Source organism: Tupaia chinensis, unplaced genomic scaffold (assembly GCF_000334495.1).
Source record: "Tupaia chinensis unplaced genomic scaffold, TupChi_1.0 Scaffold000382_1, whole genome shotgun sequence".
Taxonomy (NCBI): Eukaryota; Metazoa; Chordata; class Mammalia; order Scandentia; family Tupaiidae; genus Tupaia; species Tupaia belangeri.
The window spans coordinates 3,135,848-3,157,479 of record NW_006159884.1 but is presented as its reverse complement, the minus strand read 5'-3'; the positions used below and the strand labels follow the sequence as shown (position 1 = coordinate 3,157,479).

Sequence of the window (21,632 nt, the reverse complement as noted above, 5' to 3'; positions counted from 1 at the left end):
TATATTTCTTGCACCTGGTAGAGTATCTGGCATATGGAAGATATTCATTAAAGAAAGTGAAAAATAGGATGAATGTCATAAATACATACATCCAGTCTTGATCTTACAAACTGTAACTCATAAATGTCCAAATTATTCCTGAATATTTTCACTTGAATGTGTTTTCACTTATTCTGTTTAAAACTGAATTTATCAAAAAACCTGCACACAAATGTTTACAGCAACTTTATTCATAATTGCGAATATTTGGAAGGAAGCAAGATGTCCTCCAGAAGGCGGATGGATAAACAAACTCTGGTACATACAGACAAGAGAATATTTTTCATTGCTAAAAAGAAATGAGCTGTCAGGCCACAAAAAAAAAAAAAAAAAAAAAAAAAAAAAAAAAAAAAAAAAAAAAAAAAAAAAACAAAAATTTAAAACAACCGTTTTTAGAGACTGACCCACAAAAATAACAAATTAATTCAAAAAGTTTTAAATGTGATGTAAAATCAGTAGCATTTCTATTTACACCTCTCAATAGTCCTAATATTTTCAAAAATAAAATCAATCTAACATACTTTTATAAAGAGACTTGGGGCCAGCAGATGGCAGAGTGGTTATATTTCTAGACTCCCATATGCTGACTGCATTTCGAGTCACAGACTGGGACTCGAAACTCACACTGGGCACGTATGCTTGTGTGCCGAAGATCCTGGGACAACAATCACCCTTGGGGGGTAATTTCTTGTTTTCCCTCTCACTGTCTCTGTCTCTTTCTCTCTGGTAAGTGCATACACCCTAAGGCAAAAATTTCTTTAAAAAAATACCAACAAAAGTAAAAATAAAAAAGAGACTTAAGGATAAGATAAACAATACTATTGCAAATAAACGTTTTATAAATTCAGACTTTTAAATATCTCCTGAATATTTTTCGTGCACTTAATCCCCACATCCACGATCACAGATCAGTCTCCTGATGTAAACTCTCTTATTAGGTTTCTTAGCCTCTTGGGATGGTCTCTTCTTTTCTGCCCTATCTTTCATCCAGACAACAGGATTATATTCACAAAACTTCATTTACAATACATCTATGTTTAAAACAATTCAGTGGAAGAAAAGTCCAACCTCATTAGCTGGACCCAAAGACCTTTCTCTATCTGACCAGCCTATTTTTCTAGCTTAATTTCCAACTGTCACCAGTCTACTCTATATATTTTTTTCTAATTCTGGTCTGTATATGACTCTTCTCAAATCACTTGCCTGTGAACTCCTGCTCTTCCTTCAAGGTTCACTTCAAATGTCATCAGTTTTGTGAAGCTGCCTCTTCAGCCTCCATATGGAATTGATGACAACTCCATAAAGCTTAAATGGCATTTTAGTACTTCACATATTATGAGATTATTTATGTTTGAGTATGTTTTCTCCCACTATTATGGGAAAGCCTCAAATGCTAGAACTCTGTAATTCTCAGTTTTATATTTCTTGCACCTGGTAGAGTATCTGGCATATGGAAGATATTCATTAAAGAAAGTGAAAAATAGGATGAATGTCATAAATACATACATCCAGTCTTGATCTTACAAACTGTAACTCATAAATGTCCAAATTATTCCTGAATATTTTCACTTGAATGTGTTTTCACTTATTCTGTTTAAAACTGAATTTATCAAAAAACCTGCACACAAATGTTTACAGCAACTTTATTCATAATTGCGAATATTTGGAAGGAAGCAAGATGTCCTCCAGAAGGCGGATGGATAAACAAACTCTGGTACATACAGACAAGAGAATATTTTTCATTGCTAAAAAGAAATGAGCTGTCAGGCCACAAAAAAAAAAAAAAAAAAAATAAAGAAAAAGAAAAAAAGAAAAAAAAAATCCAACAAGAGGAGACTTAAATAGTGAAGCCAATCTGAAAAGTCACCATACAGTTCCAACTCTATGACATTCTGGAAAAGGTTGAACTATGGAGACAGTAAAAGACATGCAGATGCCAAAGTCATGGAAGTAGAGAGAGATGATAGGTAGAGCATAGGGGAACGTTTGGTTAATGGAAACACTCTATGATATTCTAAGGGTAGATACATGTCATTATACATTTGTCCAGAGCCACTGAACATACAGCATCTAAAAGGAACTCAAATGAGGAGCCAGCAGTTAGCGTAATGGTTATGTCGCTGAACTCCCATGTAGTCGACCATGGTTCGCGTCCCGGACCCGGTGGCTTAAAACTCACACCTGGCGCATGTGCGTGCGTGCCCAAGATCCCGAGAGGAGAATGGAGGAGAACAGATTACGGCGGCGTGACCATCCCCCCGGGAGGTGATTTCTCGTTTTCTGTCTCTATGTCTCTCTCTGTATGTCTGGCAAGCGCACGTGCCCTATAGCGATAAAAATCTCTCCAAAAAAAAAAAGGAACTCAAATGCAAACTATTGACTCTAGATGACAATGACATGGCATTGTAGATTCATCCATTGTAACAAATATATCATTCTGGTGGAGAGAGGTCAACAGTGGGAGAGCTATGTACAATAGAGCTGGATAAACCTCTGTTCTCTACTTGATTTTACTGTGAACCTTTAGCTGATCCAAAACATCAAATTTATTTTTTAAAACAATGGATTTATCATCCAACAGACATACATAGGACCCTGAAACTACTTCACAGAGCATGAAACCGACACAAAAGGCTGATATTAAACAAATAAAGTTCACAGTACCATAGGAATAATGCTCAATACAGCTAAACTAGATTTGGAATTGGGCAAGGCTATACAGACCACTAGGGAAGAGAAGACTTTAAGTAACACAAGTGGAAATTTCTAAGAAAATAAAAGTATTTGAAGAACTCAACTGACTTCCTAAATGTCAAGTACTGGCAAAGAAAGAAGAAAATTGGCCGTAGATGAGGCAGGAAAGCTGGAGAAGGCCCAGCCTCAGAGGGCTTCATCAGCCCTGAGAAGAAACTTGACATTTTCCTGCGGGGAATGATTAGTTACTATGAGGTTTTACAGAGAATGATATCATCCTTGGCTAGTCAATCTCTCTGGTTCACCAAATTGATTTCCTTATGTCCCAAATATTCTTCCTTTAAAGTTAATTTTAGTTTTCACTCCTTTATTTTTATTTTCAAAGCAATTTCCCTCTTTTGCAGAAGCTACTTGAATAATATTCTACTTCAATGCATTGCAAACTAAAGACCTTATTTCAGAAGCCTTGGAGAGTTTGATAGAAATAACTTTCTACATATCTTCTAAAGAGTAGTATATGCAAAAGGCACACTTTACTCATTTTTATTATTTTATTTGTAGAAAATAATAGATTATATTTTGTAGCTAGAAAATGGAACTCAAATGCAAACTATTGACTCTAGATGACAATGACATGGCATTGTAGATTCATCCATTGTAACAAATATATCATTCTGGTGGAGAGAGGTCAACAGTGGGAGAGCTATGTACAATAGAGCTGGATAAACCTCTGTTCTCTACTTGATTTTACTGTGAACCTTTAGCTGATCCAAAACATCAAATTTATTTTTTAAAACAATGGATTTATCATCCAACAGACATACATAGGACCCTGAAACTACTTCACAGAGCATGAAACCGACACAAAAGGCTGATATTAAACAAATAAAGTTCACAGTACCATAGGAATAATGCTCAATACAGCTAAACTAGATTTGGAATTGGGCAAGGCTATACAGACCACTAGGGAAGAGAAGACTTTAAGTAACACAAGTGGAAATTTCTAAGAAAATAAAAGTATTTGAAGAACTCAACTGACTTCCTAAATGTCAAGTACTGGCAAAGAAAGAAGAAAATTGGCCGTAGATGAGGCAGGAAAGCTGGAGAAGGCCCAGCCTCAGAGGGCTTCATCAGCCCTGAGAAGAAACTTGACATTTTCCTGCGGGGAATGATTAGTTACTATGAGGTTTTACAGAGAATGATATCATCCTTGGCTAGTCAATCTCTCTGGTTCACCAAATTGATTTCCTTATGTCCCAAATATTCTTCCTTTAAAGTTAATTTTAGTTTTCACTCCTTTATTTTTATTTTCAAAGCAATTTCCCTCTTTTGCAGAAGCTACTTGAATAATATTCTACTTCAATGCATTGCAAACTAAAGACCTTATTTCAGAAGCCTTGGAGAGTTTGATAGAAATAACTTTCTACATATCTTCTAAAGAGTAGTATATGCAAAAGGCACACTTTACTCATTTTTATTATTTTATTTGTAGAAAATAATAGATTATATTTTGTAGCTAGAAAATATCATTGGTTAAACCTATCCCATTAATTGACTATAAAAAGGCTATAGATCTGAACTGAAAAAATTATTGCTCTAAAATAATGACACCTTTTTTTTTGTTTTATATGTGGGATGTCACATATTTCATTTGAAGAAAACCTTCTAACTCTTGCTTAAAAGTTTGTAACCCACTGTTCCAATTAGTTTTATTTCTTTTCATTTTTTCCATCAATCCTGCCTACTACTTCGAAATTTTCTGAAAACATCACTATGATTTGGAAATATAAAATGATTTCTCTTCATTCAATTTTGTGCAGTAAGTATGTCTAAGCTTTAAACTACTTTTTCAGACAGTTTTTACAGTTTCTCAAACAAGCATTTCCTGCTCAAAATAAATTGCCTTGGTTTCTTCTTTTTTTATACTTTTTTAACGTGGTGCATTTGTTTACAGAATTCAACTTATTTCAAATAAGCTGTACTTCTCCAATTTCATGTATGTTAATCTTACAAATCCTTCAAGCTATAGACAAAATCCTGACCTTTTATAAATATTTCTTTAACAAGGCCAGCTAGCACTAATATATTACTCTGCTGAAGTTGCATGAAAAATACTTTTACACATTTATTTAAAACTGATCATATACATTCCTATGCTGTGACCAATGTTGGCTTCTGTAACTGTTGTCTAATTTCTTTTAGATTTGATCTATTACATGTTTTTAGTATGTTTGCCTCAAGTGAATCATGGTTATGACATTGAACTATTCCTGACTTATGGACCTAACATAACATCTTAAAAATAGTCATGGGTCAACTGGTGATGTGGAGCTTAAGGTGGTTGAATTACACATGACTGACTATATGCTTTGAGTTCCGGACCCAGCGGCTTGAAAAATACATTGAGCATGTGTGTGTGCATGCCCATAATCCTGAGAGAATGGAGGAAAAAGGATTGAGGCATGGCCATCTCTCCAAATTATTTTCTTTTTTCTCTCTGTCTCTGTCTCTCTGTGTGTGTGTGTGTGTCACTGGCTAGTACACATGCCCTATAGAAAAACTAAGAAAAAAGTAGCCATAACATATTTATTGACTTGAAATAGAAATATGCAGTATGTTTTTTCAGTTCAGATCAGTACTCATTATATAGTCAATTAATGGAATGAATATTTCACTAATGATGTTTTCTAGTAAAAATAAAGTGTGATTTGTAAGATATTAAGGTGTGTCTGCTATATACACTACTTGATAAAGGACAGAGATATTCCTATTAAATTGCACAAGGCTTATGCAACACTGTCTTCAGTTTGCAATTTGAATAGTATACAAATGCTTCATTTACAAGTATACCTAAGTTCCTTTCTTAATTTATTTATTAGACTTTAAATGACATATTATTAAGTCAAAAAAGAAAAAAAATATAAGTGAGTGTGTGTGTGAACCTGACACCATCTTTGTGCCTCTCTACTCTTCTGTGGCATTTCAGTTTTTCAGTCCTGGCCCTGAGTACTGGTAGTTGGCGGCAGTTCCCTTCTGAGTACCTGGGGCAGTCATTCAGACCCTCTAACTGAGACTAACAATAGAAAGGCTAAGGTTCTCTGCTCCTTCACCTGAGACTTCCTCTAAGATAACCTGCTGCCTTTGCCATTAGTAGCAAGAGAACTACCCACCTTTGATCATTTTTTAGCCTGAGAACAGGCACATCTTTCTTTCAATTTTGTCACTGAACTTCTTAAAAGGTCCAGCTTGCTGGGTCAGGGAGCAGCAGTAGTGTGAAGAGCACAGTACAGCAGGATGTCACAGGTAGCAGCCTTGGTGACCGAAAGGCCACTGTTTAGGTGTGGACCAGCCAGGCACAGCCATAGGGTGGTGGTGGTGGCAGTGGCAGTGAGCCACATTCAGTACAAGGTGGTGACATGCAATGCAGGAGAAGCAAAGTTTGCAGCTGCCCAGTGTGAGAGCCAGCCTCCGCTGAACCTCAGCTTCCATTTTGTAAGTTACCCTCCAAGAGGGTTAACTTTTATCAGATCTCTGTGAAATTGTCTGTTTTTTTTTGTTTGTTTGTTTTGTTTGTTTTTGTTTTGTATTAAAACTGTCAGACAAATGTTTATAATAAGCCTAATCAAAAAACAACTAACAGTTTCAATATAGAATGTGTGTGTTTTTGTAATTCACCAATAGTATAACCAAATTTATACGTTCGTAAAACTTATTACAAAAAAGCACACTTTTTTGAGCCAGAAAGTAACAGGTACATTGGCTCTTGACAAGGATCTTACACTTTTAAATAAACATATGGTTATGTTGCTATGATTTGACTGTATCCCCCCAAAATACATGTATTAAAACTTGGTGAGCTACTGTGACAGTGTTGAGGTGGTAGAGACAATCCACTCTATTGAGAGATGGGATCTTTGCAAAGTAATTTGGTCAAAATGTTGGCCTCCGTGACTGAGTCCTCGTGGGTTTATAAAGAAAGAGATAGTTCAGACAGAGATGTGCACTCTTCTGCATGAGCTCCTGCCCCTGGGAATGTTATTTCACCAGCAAGAAGATCCTCACCAGATGTGGCCTCTGGACTTAGAGCCTTCCCAAACTATGATGTGAAAAATCATGATCTTTATTCTCTTGAAGTAAGCAGACTATAATACTTACACTGTTAGAAACAGAACTGTCTGAAATATATACTCAGTTTTCACATGGAAATATCCAATTATTTCCTAAAATTTCCCTACTCGAGAATATATATATATATATAAATTACATAGAAAACATAGGAGAAACAAAGAAATATAAGTTATGTACATTTGTTAAAGCTAGAAAAAATATAGTTAGTTGTACTTGATTATTTCTTACTAAAACAGTATCAAAGGAGAGTATAACTACATAAATATTCTTTTTGATGTTATCCAAATGTGTCACATAATGTATTACCTAACAAAACCATATTTTATTAACAATCTCATTGAACGAGAATGGATATCTTTTCTGCAAAGATAATCTAGAACGGGAATAAGCAAATTCTAGGATAAGCAAAGCTGAGAAAAATCCACAGATTCATCTAAGTCATTTGCAACAAAAAGGAAAAATGCAAAGACTGAAGAAAAAGCTAGAAGAACATGAAATAAATGAAAAAAAAGTAGTACCATAGTACATATAATATGATAGAGAAGAACTGTTCATTATCTCTCTGATATTCATGTTGTAATCCTTTCTAGAGCAACAAATATTTTGATTTCATGCAGTTACTGAAGAAAAATGAGAAAGTAACAGATGACTTGATACATTTTATGGGAAGTATAGCTGTTTATTTAGTTTCTTTCACATTTTACAGATATACATCTTATTTGAGTGATAGAATTTCAACTTTTTCTTGTACTAACATGTAAAAAGGCTGTGAAATGTTCTGACTGCCAAACCAAAGGTCTTTTGGCCAACCTTTCCCAGAGAAGCTTTTATTCTTTGACCTACTGTCAGTGAAAGATGAGGCATCATATTATCTGTCTTGTCTGGTGAATAACAATAAAGATGACAACAAATCAATGTTGCATGTCAACTAACTTGTTAAAGGCCAGATACAAATACCAAATTACTAATAAAAATACAATACAGTTCAACACCCTCAAAAGCTGGCCAATCTCTAATTGCAATAACAAAACAAAGCACCAGTTTCCCATTGAATTACTATTGAATTCTTCCTAACATCATATGACTATAATAAAAAATGCATGATATTTATAGCTAGAATCTAACACATTTTGACACAATTTTTGTCAAAATGAGAGCGGCATATTGATGAGAGAAAACACTATCTTTGTAATGTTATTGCTTTCATAATTACTTTTTTATTTAGACAACAATGAAATAAATTTGATATTTAGAATTGTGGAGGAAAATGAGTACAAGATAAGCTAGAAATAAAAACGGTGATATCCAAGCTCTTAGAAACAATACTAAATATTATATCAAAACTAGAGACAATATGATTACTTTCAACTAGGTGTTCATCCCAAATTCATCTCTTGCCCTTAATGCTACGGTCATTTCCTTGTTTTATTCCCATATCACTTTCATGATATTGGCCATTCTACTTTCATATATTACCCATGTGTCTCCAGCCTTGCATCCTCTAATCAATACATCATCTAAATTCAAAGATCAGAATTGGTACATGTCCTACAATGCTTCACAATTTTCCACAACTCACTATCTCAGATTATTTCCTAATCTATGCAGGTTTCAAACTGAACAAGGGTCGTACAGTAGCTATCATTCACTGAAGGATGTGGATAGCCAATCAAAATGCAATACGATGAGCACTATAATAGAGTGGGCTTCAGAAATATTTTTTTTTAACAAAGGAAAAGCAAATAACCTTCACTGGAATAGGATAAGGTTGCAAAGAAAGACTAATGGGTCTAGTTGCTATTCCCTATTTTTTACGTCTTTCATTATATTTATTTTATTTCATTTTTTGTCTTTGGCCTGGGAGATGTCTTTCCATTTGGCTAGCAAGTGTTGACATTAGAATATTTTGCTGTAATTGTTGGTTAACAATCTATTCTAGTGCACAGGTCACTCCAGGCTAGAGGCTATTTCTTATCATCCTTTGTTCTTATCTTTGGCTCAGTGTCTGGCATCTAACAATAGTAACTCCATTCTCAATATTATCATTTACAAATAAATGATGCAGGATTCACCTCAAAAGCTACTTCTATGCACTCATCCTGGGATTCCCTGGCACATCTGATTATCCTTTTCTGTAGACAAATTATTATTCTGTATACATTGCTCACCTAAGACTTGTACAAAACTGTGTGTATGAGCATGAAATGGGATAGTGTTGAGTGCTTGGTTTCTGTCTCCTTTTCCTGTGAGCATCCTGGGTCAAGAGTCAGATCTTCTTTATTACCCATGTGTGTGTCTCATTAGTCTCTGCTACTTCCCTCCCTAGTAGTAGGTTTAGTGCTCCTTACACAGAGTCAGGTGTCACTTAATGGAGATACACTGTGAGAATGTTAGGTGATTTTGTCAGTGAACATCATGAAATGTACTTACGTGAAACTAGACAGTATAGCCTACTACATGCCCCTTATGGGACCTGTACCCAAAATGTGGTCCAAAGTCAACCAAAACTACATTATGTGGTACATAACTGTACTTGAAAAAGTTGTGTTTAATGGGACCAGCAGTTAGCGTAATGGCTATGTCACTGAACTCCCATGTAGTCGACCACGGTGTGAGTCACGGACCCAGTGGCTTAAATTCAGACCGGGCGCATGTGCGTGCGTGCCCAACACCCCGAGAGGAGAATGGAGGAGAAGGGATTGCAGTGTGGCCATCCCCCCTGGGAGGTGATTTCTCGCTTTCTCTCCCTCTGTCTCTCTCTGTCTTTCTGGTGAGCGTGTGTGCCCTATAGCAACAACCTCTCAAAAAAAAAAAAAAGTTGTGTTTAATAAACTCTGTCATATGTTACAATCAACAAGAAAATTGCTGATCATCATCAGAATCTTTGATCATTAGAAATGAAAATTATTGAAAGCATGAAAATAAATTCTGAAGATTTTGTATTTTGTTATTCAAGAAAACCTTAAGCCTGAATTATGAGAGTTCAAATTAAGCATATAAGAAGTCTATAGAAGATCTTTTCTGTGTTTTTTTAGAGTGTATGTTAGTATCACAGATAGCAGAGTGTAATCTTAAATGTGCTCAATAAGCTTTGCATTTCAGTTTCATAGGTCTTTGCATTGGAAAACTAAAAAGTATAAAATATATATTTAAAAATTGACAATACCATCACTCTTGTGAGACATTTGGAAAAAAATAAGGGAACTGCTCATTTTTAAAGTCCCCCAAATATACTCATTTTAATTTGTCCATGTTATATTGTCTTTTAGTACAGTTTTTTTGTTGTTGTTTTGTTTTTGAGAGATTTTTTTGCTATAGGGTGTGAGTGCTCGCTGGAAAGAGAAAGACAGAAGGACAGAAAGTGAGAAATCACGCCCTGGTGGAATGGCCATGCTGCAGTCCCTTCTCCTCCATTCTCTTCTCAGGGTTTTGGGCACACAGGCACACAAGTCTGGCAGGACTTTTGAGCTGCTGGATCAGAGACACGAACCATGGTCAACCTCGTGAAAGTCCAGCACCTTAATCACTATATCAGCTGTTGGCTCCAAGTCCTAATTTTTAAAAACCTGAGCCCAAAGAATAATGAAAATAAATTCTGCTATCAGTATTACTAAATAGTTTTAACTTTGCCATTGTTTTTAGTAAGAATGACTATTTCTATCGGCAAATATCAGGCAAATAACAACTTAAATAAGGGAACCAGCAGTTATCGTAATGGCTATGTCGCTGGACTCCCACGTAGTCGACCGCGGTTCGCATCCCGGACCCGGTGGCTTAGAACTCATGCCGGGTGCATGTGGGAGCATGCCCAAGATCCCAAGATCCCGAGAGGAGAATGGAGGAGAAGGGATCACGGCATGACCATCCCTCCTGAGGGGTGATTTCTCGCTTTCTGAATCTATGTCTCTCTCTCTATCTATCTAAAATATCTATTTCTATCTATCTAAAATATCTCATTGATTTTTAGAAATTTGTTTTAAAAAGAACTTCTACTATGATGCATTTTGGTTATATTAAAGTATCTTATCATGCCCAATATGTACAAATAAGTTTACATTATATATCTGAATATTCTAAAAATAATTTGTGGCAAAAAGAAAAATATGTATCAGTATGTATTATTTATTTAGTTTTTATTTTGATGGAATTAATTTTGTTTCAAAGGGTAAAGGCATATTTATAGTCTATGGATTTTTTTATTGTTTTTATTATCATCATAATCTTCTTTAGATAACATTGGATTACACATAACTTTACAGTGTATTACATTGCTTTTTCAAAAGGAGTCTATGGATTTTTAAAGCAGACTGTGAGAAAGGAAAAAAAGAATTTCACATTATCCACAGTTTTCATGTAATCTAAGTTCAAACCTTTCTGCATATAGTGTTCAAACAGTATTACCTTTGCTCCTCAAGCTCCATTCTCCATTCTCTGACTGTAGCCATTAAAAATGGAGATTTTTAAGCCCCATAATAGTTTTTTCTTGTGGAATACGCACCTCTGGTGTTTGCTTTTTGTTTCTTTTCCTCAAGATTCATGAGACAGTGACCCACTTAAATCACTGACATAAATAAATACCATACTAGAATTTTAAGTTTTTAGGAAGTCAGAGAATGAGGGCAAAAATGTGTTTTTAGCTTCCTATTTCAAATGTGAATTTAAAAAAATAAAGTAATAATGACATGCATTTATATGGGTACTACAACCCCAGTGAGACAAATGAAATCTTTTCAAAGGAAAGACAGAAGGAAATATTTGTGAGTGTTGTTTTAGTATGTAAATATTTGTAAACAAAGGCAAACTTGTAGAAACAAAAACAGCCTGTTGTCTATATTCTTAGATTCTGTAAAGGACAAGTCAAAATAAATAGTGACCTTGGAACTGTAAAGAAGATAGAGAATTTAGAATTATTAAAATAAAAAAATGCCTATTTCTTCTGACTTTTTATTTTTAGACTTATGGAATAAAATTATTCGTGTCTTTGTATTTCAACAGTTAGGCTAACAGAGGAAAACAAACTCTTGTGAGAAATTCAGGAAAGAATACAGAACGGGTCATACCTAAAGTCCCTCAAAGGATATTTTCTAACTTAAGAAGGTTTTGTTACAGAGTGTGCAACGGCTTGAAACTCTTTTATTGTTCCGGCTCCTAAACTCCCATCAGAGCTGATGATTAAAGTTCTACCCACTGGCCAGGTCTACAATTATCCCATTGTGATGGTGCTCTCCAGTGGCGCCCTGCTATGGTCAGACATCAAGTCATTAGAGAACTGCAAGGGATGATGAAGAAGGTTATTTTAATTCTCTTTTCAGCCCTTCCCAGGAGTGGCTCTTTAGTTCACAGAGCTGTGGGTACTTGCTTTCAAACTAACAAGCAATATTATAAATGGAGGCTGCATTATCATGATTGCAGACAATCTAAGGCACTTGAGGACCAAAGATTCTCAGTCCTCAATACGTGCTGTTTTGTATTTAGCAGCTAAAAACATACAGGCAGTGCAAACAGTGAAAGGGGCAGGGGAACGGAGTGAACAGGGTGAGAGGGGAGTAAAGAGACAGTAAGAAATCACAGGGCAGAATGAACAATAGAGAGAGGAGGGCAGCTTTGGCCATATTGCTGATATAAAAATATATTTACCCATTTTCTTGCTGTTCCACTGCATAGTGTTCCAGCTCTGTACCAGGAAGGGGTTGGACTGGAGGAGGAGGTAGAGGGACATTGGCCCAGGTAGATCCATTGTTTTTCTGTGGTTTAGAAGAGTTTTTATTTTTCTTCTTTTTTCCACCCTTTCCACCTGCAAGTAATAATGCATTTATTCAGAGATGACAAATATCAGAAGAAACTGAGTACATCAGATGGGAAGATGTAGTTATGTTTTCAAAACACCAGAATGAGTATGCTTGAGTTGTTAAAGGCCTAAACAATAAAATTATAAAATCAGAAAAACATTTGTATAAATCACTCAAAATGATATTGTTTCTTTCCCAATGCATTAACTGCAGAGCAGAATAAACCAAAATCATGATGCTGTATCAAAAGCACACTTATTGATTTATTCATGTCTGCTGCCTCCACGTTTTCATTGTTAGATGAAATAATGGGCCATAACAAATTCTTTTAAATGTCAGATTTCAGTGCATTTATAATGCTCTTTTGCATAATCTCTCTCAGTGGAAAATGCAGTGTCTGAGGATACAGCCTAAACTTTTCCATTAGAATTTACTCAATTTAATTAATCCAGCAGAGTAACATTTTTCTCTCAAAAGTAACTGATAAAAACCAATCAACTACAATCTGTAAAATACCAGTAAATCTTTCACAATGATGTGTTATAGAGGCTTTTTACCTAGTGAATGGTGCAATTATTTTTGCGTATAGTGAGAATAATTTCAGTTCTTTTAAGCATAAAATTCCAAAAAAGGGGCAAAAATTAATGGAGATACAGTAATCGGTTTCAGTACTATTGTAATACAAATGAATTCATGCACACAAAGATGATGGTAAGTAAATCAGCAGCATTCGGGCCATATCTGGGATTACATGGAGCTTAATGAAATATAAAAATAAAGTGTACTATTTGTATAATGCTATATTTTTCACTATTCTAAAATCAGGTAGATACAATTAGTTTCCAAGAAGTTGACCATAGTTGGATACAGGAATTAGTACTTTTTGATCAGAATGACAAAAGCTACTTACAGGAAAAGCTAAGTAAGTTCTGCAGCTGCCAGCGTGGCCTGTAGTTATAATTGTAAAGAAACAGTACTGACCCCTTAGACTTCATATTTCTGATAGCAAAAGTCATAAGCATAAAATATTTGTAGCCGAGCTATCTAGTATATATTGACATAGCTATATAAGTTTATCTCATCTCCTTTCTTCCGTAAATTCCAAATCTGCATCAGCCAAATCAGAATATGGCATAATTAATTGTGTCTGCTTTCTACACAGCATGCACATATACACAGATATCTGAAAGTGCATCCCTGCAAAGTGCTTCCACCTCTCCTTTCACTTCCTATCTTTGGTGGAATAAGAAATACTGAGAGAAAGTAAAACAGCTATCTTCTGCTTAGAAGGTAGGAGCTTCATACATGGATTTGAAGACTAGCTCCTCAGTTACTTGGTAAATTACTCAATAGACATGCCTCAATTTCTATACCTGTAAAAGAGATACAAAATTACTACTTTTTTGAGTTATCTTGAGAAATGCAAGAGATGAGGCATATTAAAGTGTTCAAAATGTATAGAATGCTCAGTAAATTACAGACAGCATTGCTTTTTCCATCTCCTCTCAGAGCAAACCCAGATTCTATCATTTTCTAAAGTCTTCTATTCTGTCAATTTCTAGCCCACGTGAGTCTCCCAGAAACAGTCTAACACTTAAGGTGAGATTAATAACCTTTGGAACAGCAGATGGCATAATGGTTACATCACTGGACCCCCACATAGTCAACTGCAGTTCAGGTCCCAGACCCGGTGGCTTGAAACTCATGCCAGGTGTGTGTAGCATGCATGTCCAAGATCCCGAGAGGGGAATGGAAAAGAAGGGATTGTGGTGTGGCCATCCCCACTAGTTGGTGATTTTTTTTTTAACACTCTGCCTCTCTCTCTGTGTCTCTCTGATAAAGGCACATGCCCTATTTAACTGTTTCTGTGGTATCAGAACTGTATTTCAATGATTAAAATTGAAATAGGTGGAGTTATGGGTTGTTCACAGCTTTCCGCCTAGCTGTACCTGCCTTAGTCCTTACATTCTTACATGTACCATGTTTTCACTTTACACAGCACTTTTGGAACACTTACGTAATTACCACCAGTGCTGAGTGAGAAAAATAAGGGCATTCTTACATTTCCATCTTAAAAATGAAGACATTTTGTTTCTTTCTATTACATGATCCATCCTCACATAGTAAGGGAAAAACTGGAATTTAGAATGAAGCAGTTTTACAAGAAAAGATTATTTCTAGAGCTCTGTACCCAACTGTTGAAATCCTTGCCCAAGAAAGTCACTCATTACCTACTCTTCCAAGCAGACTTAAAAATATATTTTGGAAAGAGATAGTGATTTAAAAGTGTTTCTCATCCAAGATCTATTTTCCCCTTTTTTGGAAAAAAATATTTTCTCTCATCATAAGTAGTCTAAATAAGACTATTAATCAACATACCTATCTTCTTTTGGCAATGAGCTAAGCTGTGGGCTCTAAGCAAAGTGGAAAGCATATGACATAACCTCAGGCAATTAAATTCTGTTTGAGATCTGAATCTTGAATGAAATGAACCACCTTCTGATGGCATTACTACCAACTAAAGAATCTTCGATCATTTTAATGTAAGAACTGCCTGCATTATGTTTAAAGAGAATTCATTTTGATGACTTGCGAACATATTCAACTCCTCTCTATTCAACTCAAAATGAGAATATTTTACTTTTATTCATACCTAACAAATGACTCTATGTAAAGAAAATTATAAAAACTGGGCCTGCTTTGGGGAACAACAAAAATACACTACTCAAGCTAAGTCAGATTTCACATGCTGACTGTGTTCCAAATCTCTGGCCTAGTCAGCCTGCAATATGTTGGCCTAGTGTGCAAGTGTCCAGGATATGAGAAGCCAGACGATGGCAGGAGGGGGTCATGGTATGACCAGACCCTGTGGAAGGTGTTCATCCCTCTCTCTCCCACTCTCATTCTCATATGCATGTGTACACACACTATCATGAATTAAAAAAAAAATTGTGAATACAGCTTATTCTAAAATCAAACAATCTAAAGGGCAGCAGATGGCATAGTGGTTATGTCATTGGGCTCCCACACTGCCAACTGCAGTTCAAGTCTAGGGCTCGGTGACTTGAAAATCATGCCATGCATATGTGTGTGTGTGTGTGTGTGTGTGTGTCCAAGACCCTAGGAGGAGAATGGCGGAGACTAGAATGCAGTGTGATCATCCCCCCTGGGGAGGGGGGGGTGATTTCTCACTTCTCTCTCACTGTTTCTGTCTTCTCTATCTCCAGAGAATCATGTGCCCTATGGCAAAAACCTCTAAAAAAATCAAGCTATCCATTAAAAAGCTAGTATATTAACATATTTAGTGATTGCTACCAATATTGCAATATATACATACATATATATATATATTTGTAATATATATAAAATACTAATTGCAGATATTATTCGAAAGCATATTCTCTTTCATATACTTTAATGGTTGGATTTTTAGCAGAAGTACTACTAAAAATTGTGTACTGAATAAATTACAATAGCATTTCAAAGAGGATGAAAAATTCACTCAAATAATTTAGAAATATTTTATCACTTGTGATTATTTTAAATTGGTTCCTTCACTGCACAAACTAAGAAAAATCTTATAATATGATATGATTAGCTAGCCACAGGGCAGATTGACCTGAAATGTGAAGCTTAAGGAACATACCTATGACTGTAAGAATGAAACTCTATGATATGGACTCAATCGGACTAAATCAAAAAGACAATAATCACTTCACTATCACCAACAGAGCTCAAAAAAGCAGTAAGCACTATTGTAAAACACATTCTACTTACAATGGCTCAAAAGATCACTATTAAAACTTGATGACACTCAACGTGTACAGAATGTTAAAGATGACTAGGCTTTATACAAGTATAGTCCATGGCTTATAATATATAGATTTCTTTTTAGATATTGCTTGAGATGCTACATATCTTTAATGCAATAAAAAGGACGCCTGGGATAAATTACTTTTAAATTATTCAGGACAATTGTGGACTTAGTATAGGTAAATGACAATATAAATGACATATAAGGTCACCGAAAGAGCTTCCGGGGTTATTAAGCCAGTTTAAATTCGTAACAGATGTTTGAAGTTTTCTTGTTCCGTAACATATTTAGTTCTACCAATAGGCAGGAAGAGCAAATGACTCTTTATAGAGAGAAGAGAGAGCATTAACATTTTCAGACTTAGAGGTTCTATCTCCTGAGGAAAAATAATTTCATGAATGATACCCTAGTGATATAAAAAGTTAACTCTTTATGGCCTTGATGCCTTATATCCTGTGACACACCAAAATACACCAAAATCCTTTGCTTATCACCTCTAATTTTGAAACAAAACAAAACCTCCATAGAAACAAATAGCATATAATTAATCTGTACAAACTGAGTAAGCAGGGTCATGGAATCAATTAGGAATGTGCAGATAAAGTCATCATCCATACAATGTAGATGCTATGGTTAGAAGTTAGAGTGTGTTGACTAAAGCCTCCTTAACTTACAGCTGACGCTCCTTCTCTCAGGCAGCCATCGCTGACACTCATATAAAGGTGCATATTTCTAATCAGTAAAATGTGTTTTCTCCACATGTGCTATATAAAACCTACATTATAGATTGTTAGTTTAGTGGGTACATTTCTAATAAATATTCACAGCATAAAAGAATTATTAATATAAAAGATTTTATGGGTTTGGTAAAAACTAAATATGAATAATAATTTCCCATATTAACATTCTTCTTTCGTACAGCATGATATCATCTAAGAAATAATAAATCTTACTACATGATATTTTGGGAAGCATTTCCAAAAATAAAAAGTCAATCACATCTGTGGAATCTCAATATTATGAAAAATTTCCCAAATTATTTTCAATTTTTGTGGAATTCATTTTTGGTGACCATGACAGAAAATTGGCTTTCATGAACAAAGAGTCTCTTGACTCTTAAACAGGGTTCAAGGCAGATAAAAAAATCTATGTCTTACTGAGAAGCATTTAGTAAAATTGTGTTTTCCTTTCAACACATCCTTGCATAGTTAGCACATAAGCGTGACCCTGATTTTTACCCCCGCCCCTACAACAAAGCATGATTTCATTAAGATAAACTGATATTGTCAGTTGAAAGATAAATGCCTGACAGTAAGTTGTGATTCAGTATTTCTTCATGGCTGTTAGGAACACAGGTCATATGCTGGTGACAAACAAATATTTCTCCTTACTGTGATGAGACCAACCTGAGAGACTGCCACTCCTTTCTGAGCTGTTGTGAGAGCTGGTGGTGCTGAAATCCTGTGACTGGTTGTGTGGCATTCTATTAGACAATCCCTCAGCCAATCGGTAGTCAGGGATGTAAAGTAAGGCTAAGGGTTAAAGGGCAGAGGTCACAGTGGCATCATGTGATTAGTTCACAGCACAAGCCCATGCAGAACATGCAGTTAGCAAATCAGAAGCAGATGTTGTGGGAGAGTGGAGAAATGTTTTGTCTATCCTGTCCTAATGGAAGAAGAGATGAATTGTTGATCACACTGTTGAAAAAGAGCTGAAAGGATGAAACTGACTGGTGTTGGTGTGTGGTGGTGGTGGTGGCGGTGGTGGTGGTGGTGGTGGTAGGGATTGTTTAGGGTACTGAATACATGCCAGCATTTTTTTTTTAAGTTTAGGTAGTAAACCTGGTAATGAATCACTAAGTTGAACAACAAATACTAATTTCTATCTCATGCAGAAATGATATGAAAAGAACTCTTTAGTACACAGAAACTGACTCACCATTGTTACCTTTGTTCTGATCAGGCAGAGAATAACCAAATCCCATCAGATCTGTTTTTTGCTGAATTGAGCTTTTCCATTGTGGATCAGGCAGATCGACAGCCAATTCATGAATGCTATTGGAATGCAAGATCTGTGTCGTGGCATATGGGGTAGCCTGCGTTATTTGGCTGGAACTGTTGTAAGTGGTTTTGGTAGTGAAGTCAATGCTGCTATAAATGGCTCCATCTGAGAGCATGGTTGCTGTTTTATCCCCTTGGCCTGGAACCGGTGGCAGCACATCTGTGGTGAACATAGGGAAATGAAACAATTTAATGATGCACAGGAAGCCAAAAACTATCAAGATTGAAGATGAAAAATAAATGTGTCATGCCACACGTTTGCATTTCAGCTGAGATGGGTTTCATGAGCCAGTGAAGGGTAGATGATATACAACCAAGCTATCAGCCTTAGTGACAGGCAGGCCTATCGCTTGTCCTTCACGTCTCACTGCCTAACACATCCCTTCCCCCATTTTCTTTAACCATGAATGAGAAGTTTGGGAGATTTCACTATTGAGAAATACTTCCAGTTGCTCATTCTGTTTTAGAACCAATGGAAGTGCTAGCAGTTTACAGAAGCAATGATAAGATGTGAATTTACTAATCATGGGTGAAAACATCTCTTTCCACTTCACCCCCAAAACACAGAATACATCTGCTGAATAGATGCAAAAGTTTCCAGTTATACTGTCCTGACTGTGAAGTATACTTTTTCTGAAATCATATCTGTTGTTTATCCTTTTTAGTTTCATAGTATCAGGAATGGAGAATAACTGATTAACTGATGGTGGAAAATGTGTTCTGATTCCTTGGACAACAAAGGGAAAATTTTTATTAATAAGTCATTTTCACAATAAAGCAGGATTTTTAACTACAGAAGAAACTATCCTGGTCATCAGTGAGCTTAATGTATACTATCTGCTTCTAGAAGTGGAGAATTACACTTTCATGTGATAATACAGCAAGAGTAACATTAAATTTCAGAAACAACATTGAATATCGGCAATGGATCATTGTGGTGTGCTGAATTATCTTTACATGATGCTTTATAATTTAGAACTACCACTTCTCTCTGAACTCTTATTTTCTTTTTTCAGAAGAAAGTGAGTCTAAAAAGAAAATTGTTAAATAATGCTGTTTTTAATCCTATAAAGTAAAACAAATCTAGTTACCCATGTATTTCTTAATAATGTATGTGCTGGAAAGCTCACTTTATAGGACTTGATGTCATCAAATCATTGATTTCTTCATTATATAAAAATTTTAACTGTTAAAACTTTTAGGTTTGATGATATCCAATAATAATACTTGCAATAGGTATTCTAACAGAAATATCAGTTTTGCTTTTACATTTTACAAAAGCTAGAAATTATCTTCTTCTCACACCGGGCACGTGTGCGTGCATGCCCAAGATTCCGAGAGGAGAATGGAGGAGAAGGGATTGCGGCATGACCATCTCCCCTAGGAGGGGGTGATTTCTGGCTTTCTGTCTCTCTGTCTCTCTCTGTCTGTCTGGTGAGCACACACACCCTATAGCGAAAACTTCTCAAAAAAAAAAAAAAAAGGAAAAAGAAATTATCTTCTTTAGCAACAACACAAATTTATATTGTATTTTGTACACTGCATTATGTAAGAATTTCTAAAGATTTGAAGTCTAGAATTTCAACTTATTTTATAATTAAATAAATATGTACTTTGTTGGGGGTACTTTTTAAAAATGCTTATTAATGATATTGTTAAACATATTTAAATTTATTATATTTCATCTAGCTGTATAAACCAGTTAGAATTGTTTTGAATTTCAGAATTTCATGACTACTTTCTTTTCTTTCTTGACTTTAGCTACTTACTAACTACAAAATTTGATACCGAACAAACGTTTTTTATTCTCAGGTGTCAGTATTCTTTTTTATTCTTAAAATGTTTAATATTTAATCAAATAACAAAATTGGTAAAATTAAATTATGACTCAGGCAAGTTTTCAGATTTTTTTCTCTATCACCTCCATTAAATATTTTAGTAATAAATACTAACTGAATATAAATCTTTCTCCAATATGGGCCTGAGTTTCACATATCTTGAACTTGAGGTTTTCCAAAGCTTTAGATTTTCATTATAAACTTCTTTAACAACCAGATTGGGGTGAAGTATACTGATGTTGGGTATTCACTTTACAAGCTAAATGATATATTCTAATTAAATGCTAAAAATAAATTAAAATTTAAAAACTTTTTAAAAGAATGGAGAGAAGAAAAAAAAACCTTGCAAGCTTATGAAATGCTTATGTGCAGAAATGATAAAAGAAATGAAAAAAAAGGAGTCCAAGAATATAATTCTATATAATATTACCCTACAACAACTAAAACTATGACTCTAGAAAAAGAATTTGTCCCCCTACTAGATGAAATTATAGTCATTTTTCAAGTCTAAGTACTTCAATATTGATTATTTTGGCTGCAATCATTTTCAGATACTATTTGATCATTTTCACATTTTCAAGAAATAACATGAATTATATTCCAACATTAAAATATTGGAATATTATACATAAATATCTGGGTGTGGAGAAGAGTCCTACAACATCAGATGGTTTGGAACTCTGGGCCAACTTTCCTCCCAACAGGCTGGACTTGAATATGTGCTGCTATCTCTAGGCAGGACTTTCCAGACTACATTTACCACAGTTCCTACTTACCTCTCTGTCTTTAATGCTTTAGGCTGTCTGTGTGTTTCAAACTTACAGATATATAAACACTGTCCTCCATTCAGAATTAGTGACTCATTCTGCAGCATTTCATATACTTGTTTCATGAATTTAGTAGGTCGTCGGGAAAGTCATGATGTATTTTTCCATGTTTTTCTATGCAAGAGTGTGTCATGACTTTCCGGATGACCCAGTATTTCTTTTTGCCTGATGTACTCATCTGTATGAATATCTTTTCCCTTCACTGTTTCATAAATTACTTGGGGGCAGAAGATTATGGGATTATGTCTGAATTTCTATAATTCCTTATCTTAAAAAAGAGTAAGTATTCACTTATTGAATGGCTGATTTTTCATTGTTTGCATTGACAATTTGTAGGCTTTGCAATAATTTGTAACTTTATTATTTAAAATAATATTTTCAGTCCAACTCAGTGGTACAGCAGTAACTTGCTGCTCAAGAGAAGCTGGATCTCACATGGTAAC

General features: G+C 35.2%; 1 protein-coding gene across 5 annotated transcripts in view; it reads right to left on the bottom strand.

The window, feature by feature from the left end:
• ROBO2 (roundabout guidance receptor 2) overlaps window positions 1-21,632 on the bottom strand; it is a 700,057-nt gene that overhangs the window by 40,082 nt on the left and 638,343 nt on the right. For 4 of the 5 annotated variants that reach the window (XM_027773853.1, XM_027773851.1, XM_014589802.2 and 1 more), the window contains 3 exons: window positions 18,403-18,684; window positions 17,871-17,996; window positions 12,499-12,655 (listed from right to left, as the gene is read on the bottom strand). In XM_027773853.1, coding sequence (XP_027629654.1) covers window positions 12,499-12,655; window positions 17,871-17,996; window positions 18,403-18,684 — 565 coding nt within the window. The remainder of the gene's footprint in view (window positions 1-12,498; window positions 12,656-17,870; window positions 17,997-18,402; window positions 18,685-21,632) is intronic. The other variant, XM_014589804.2, reaches the window with a different exon arrangement.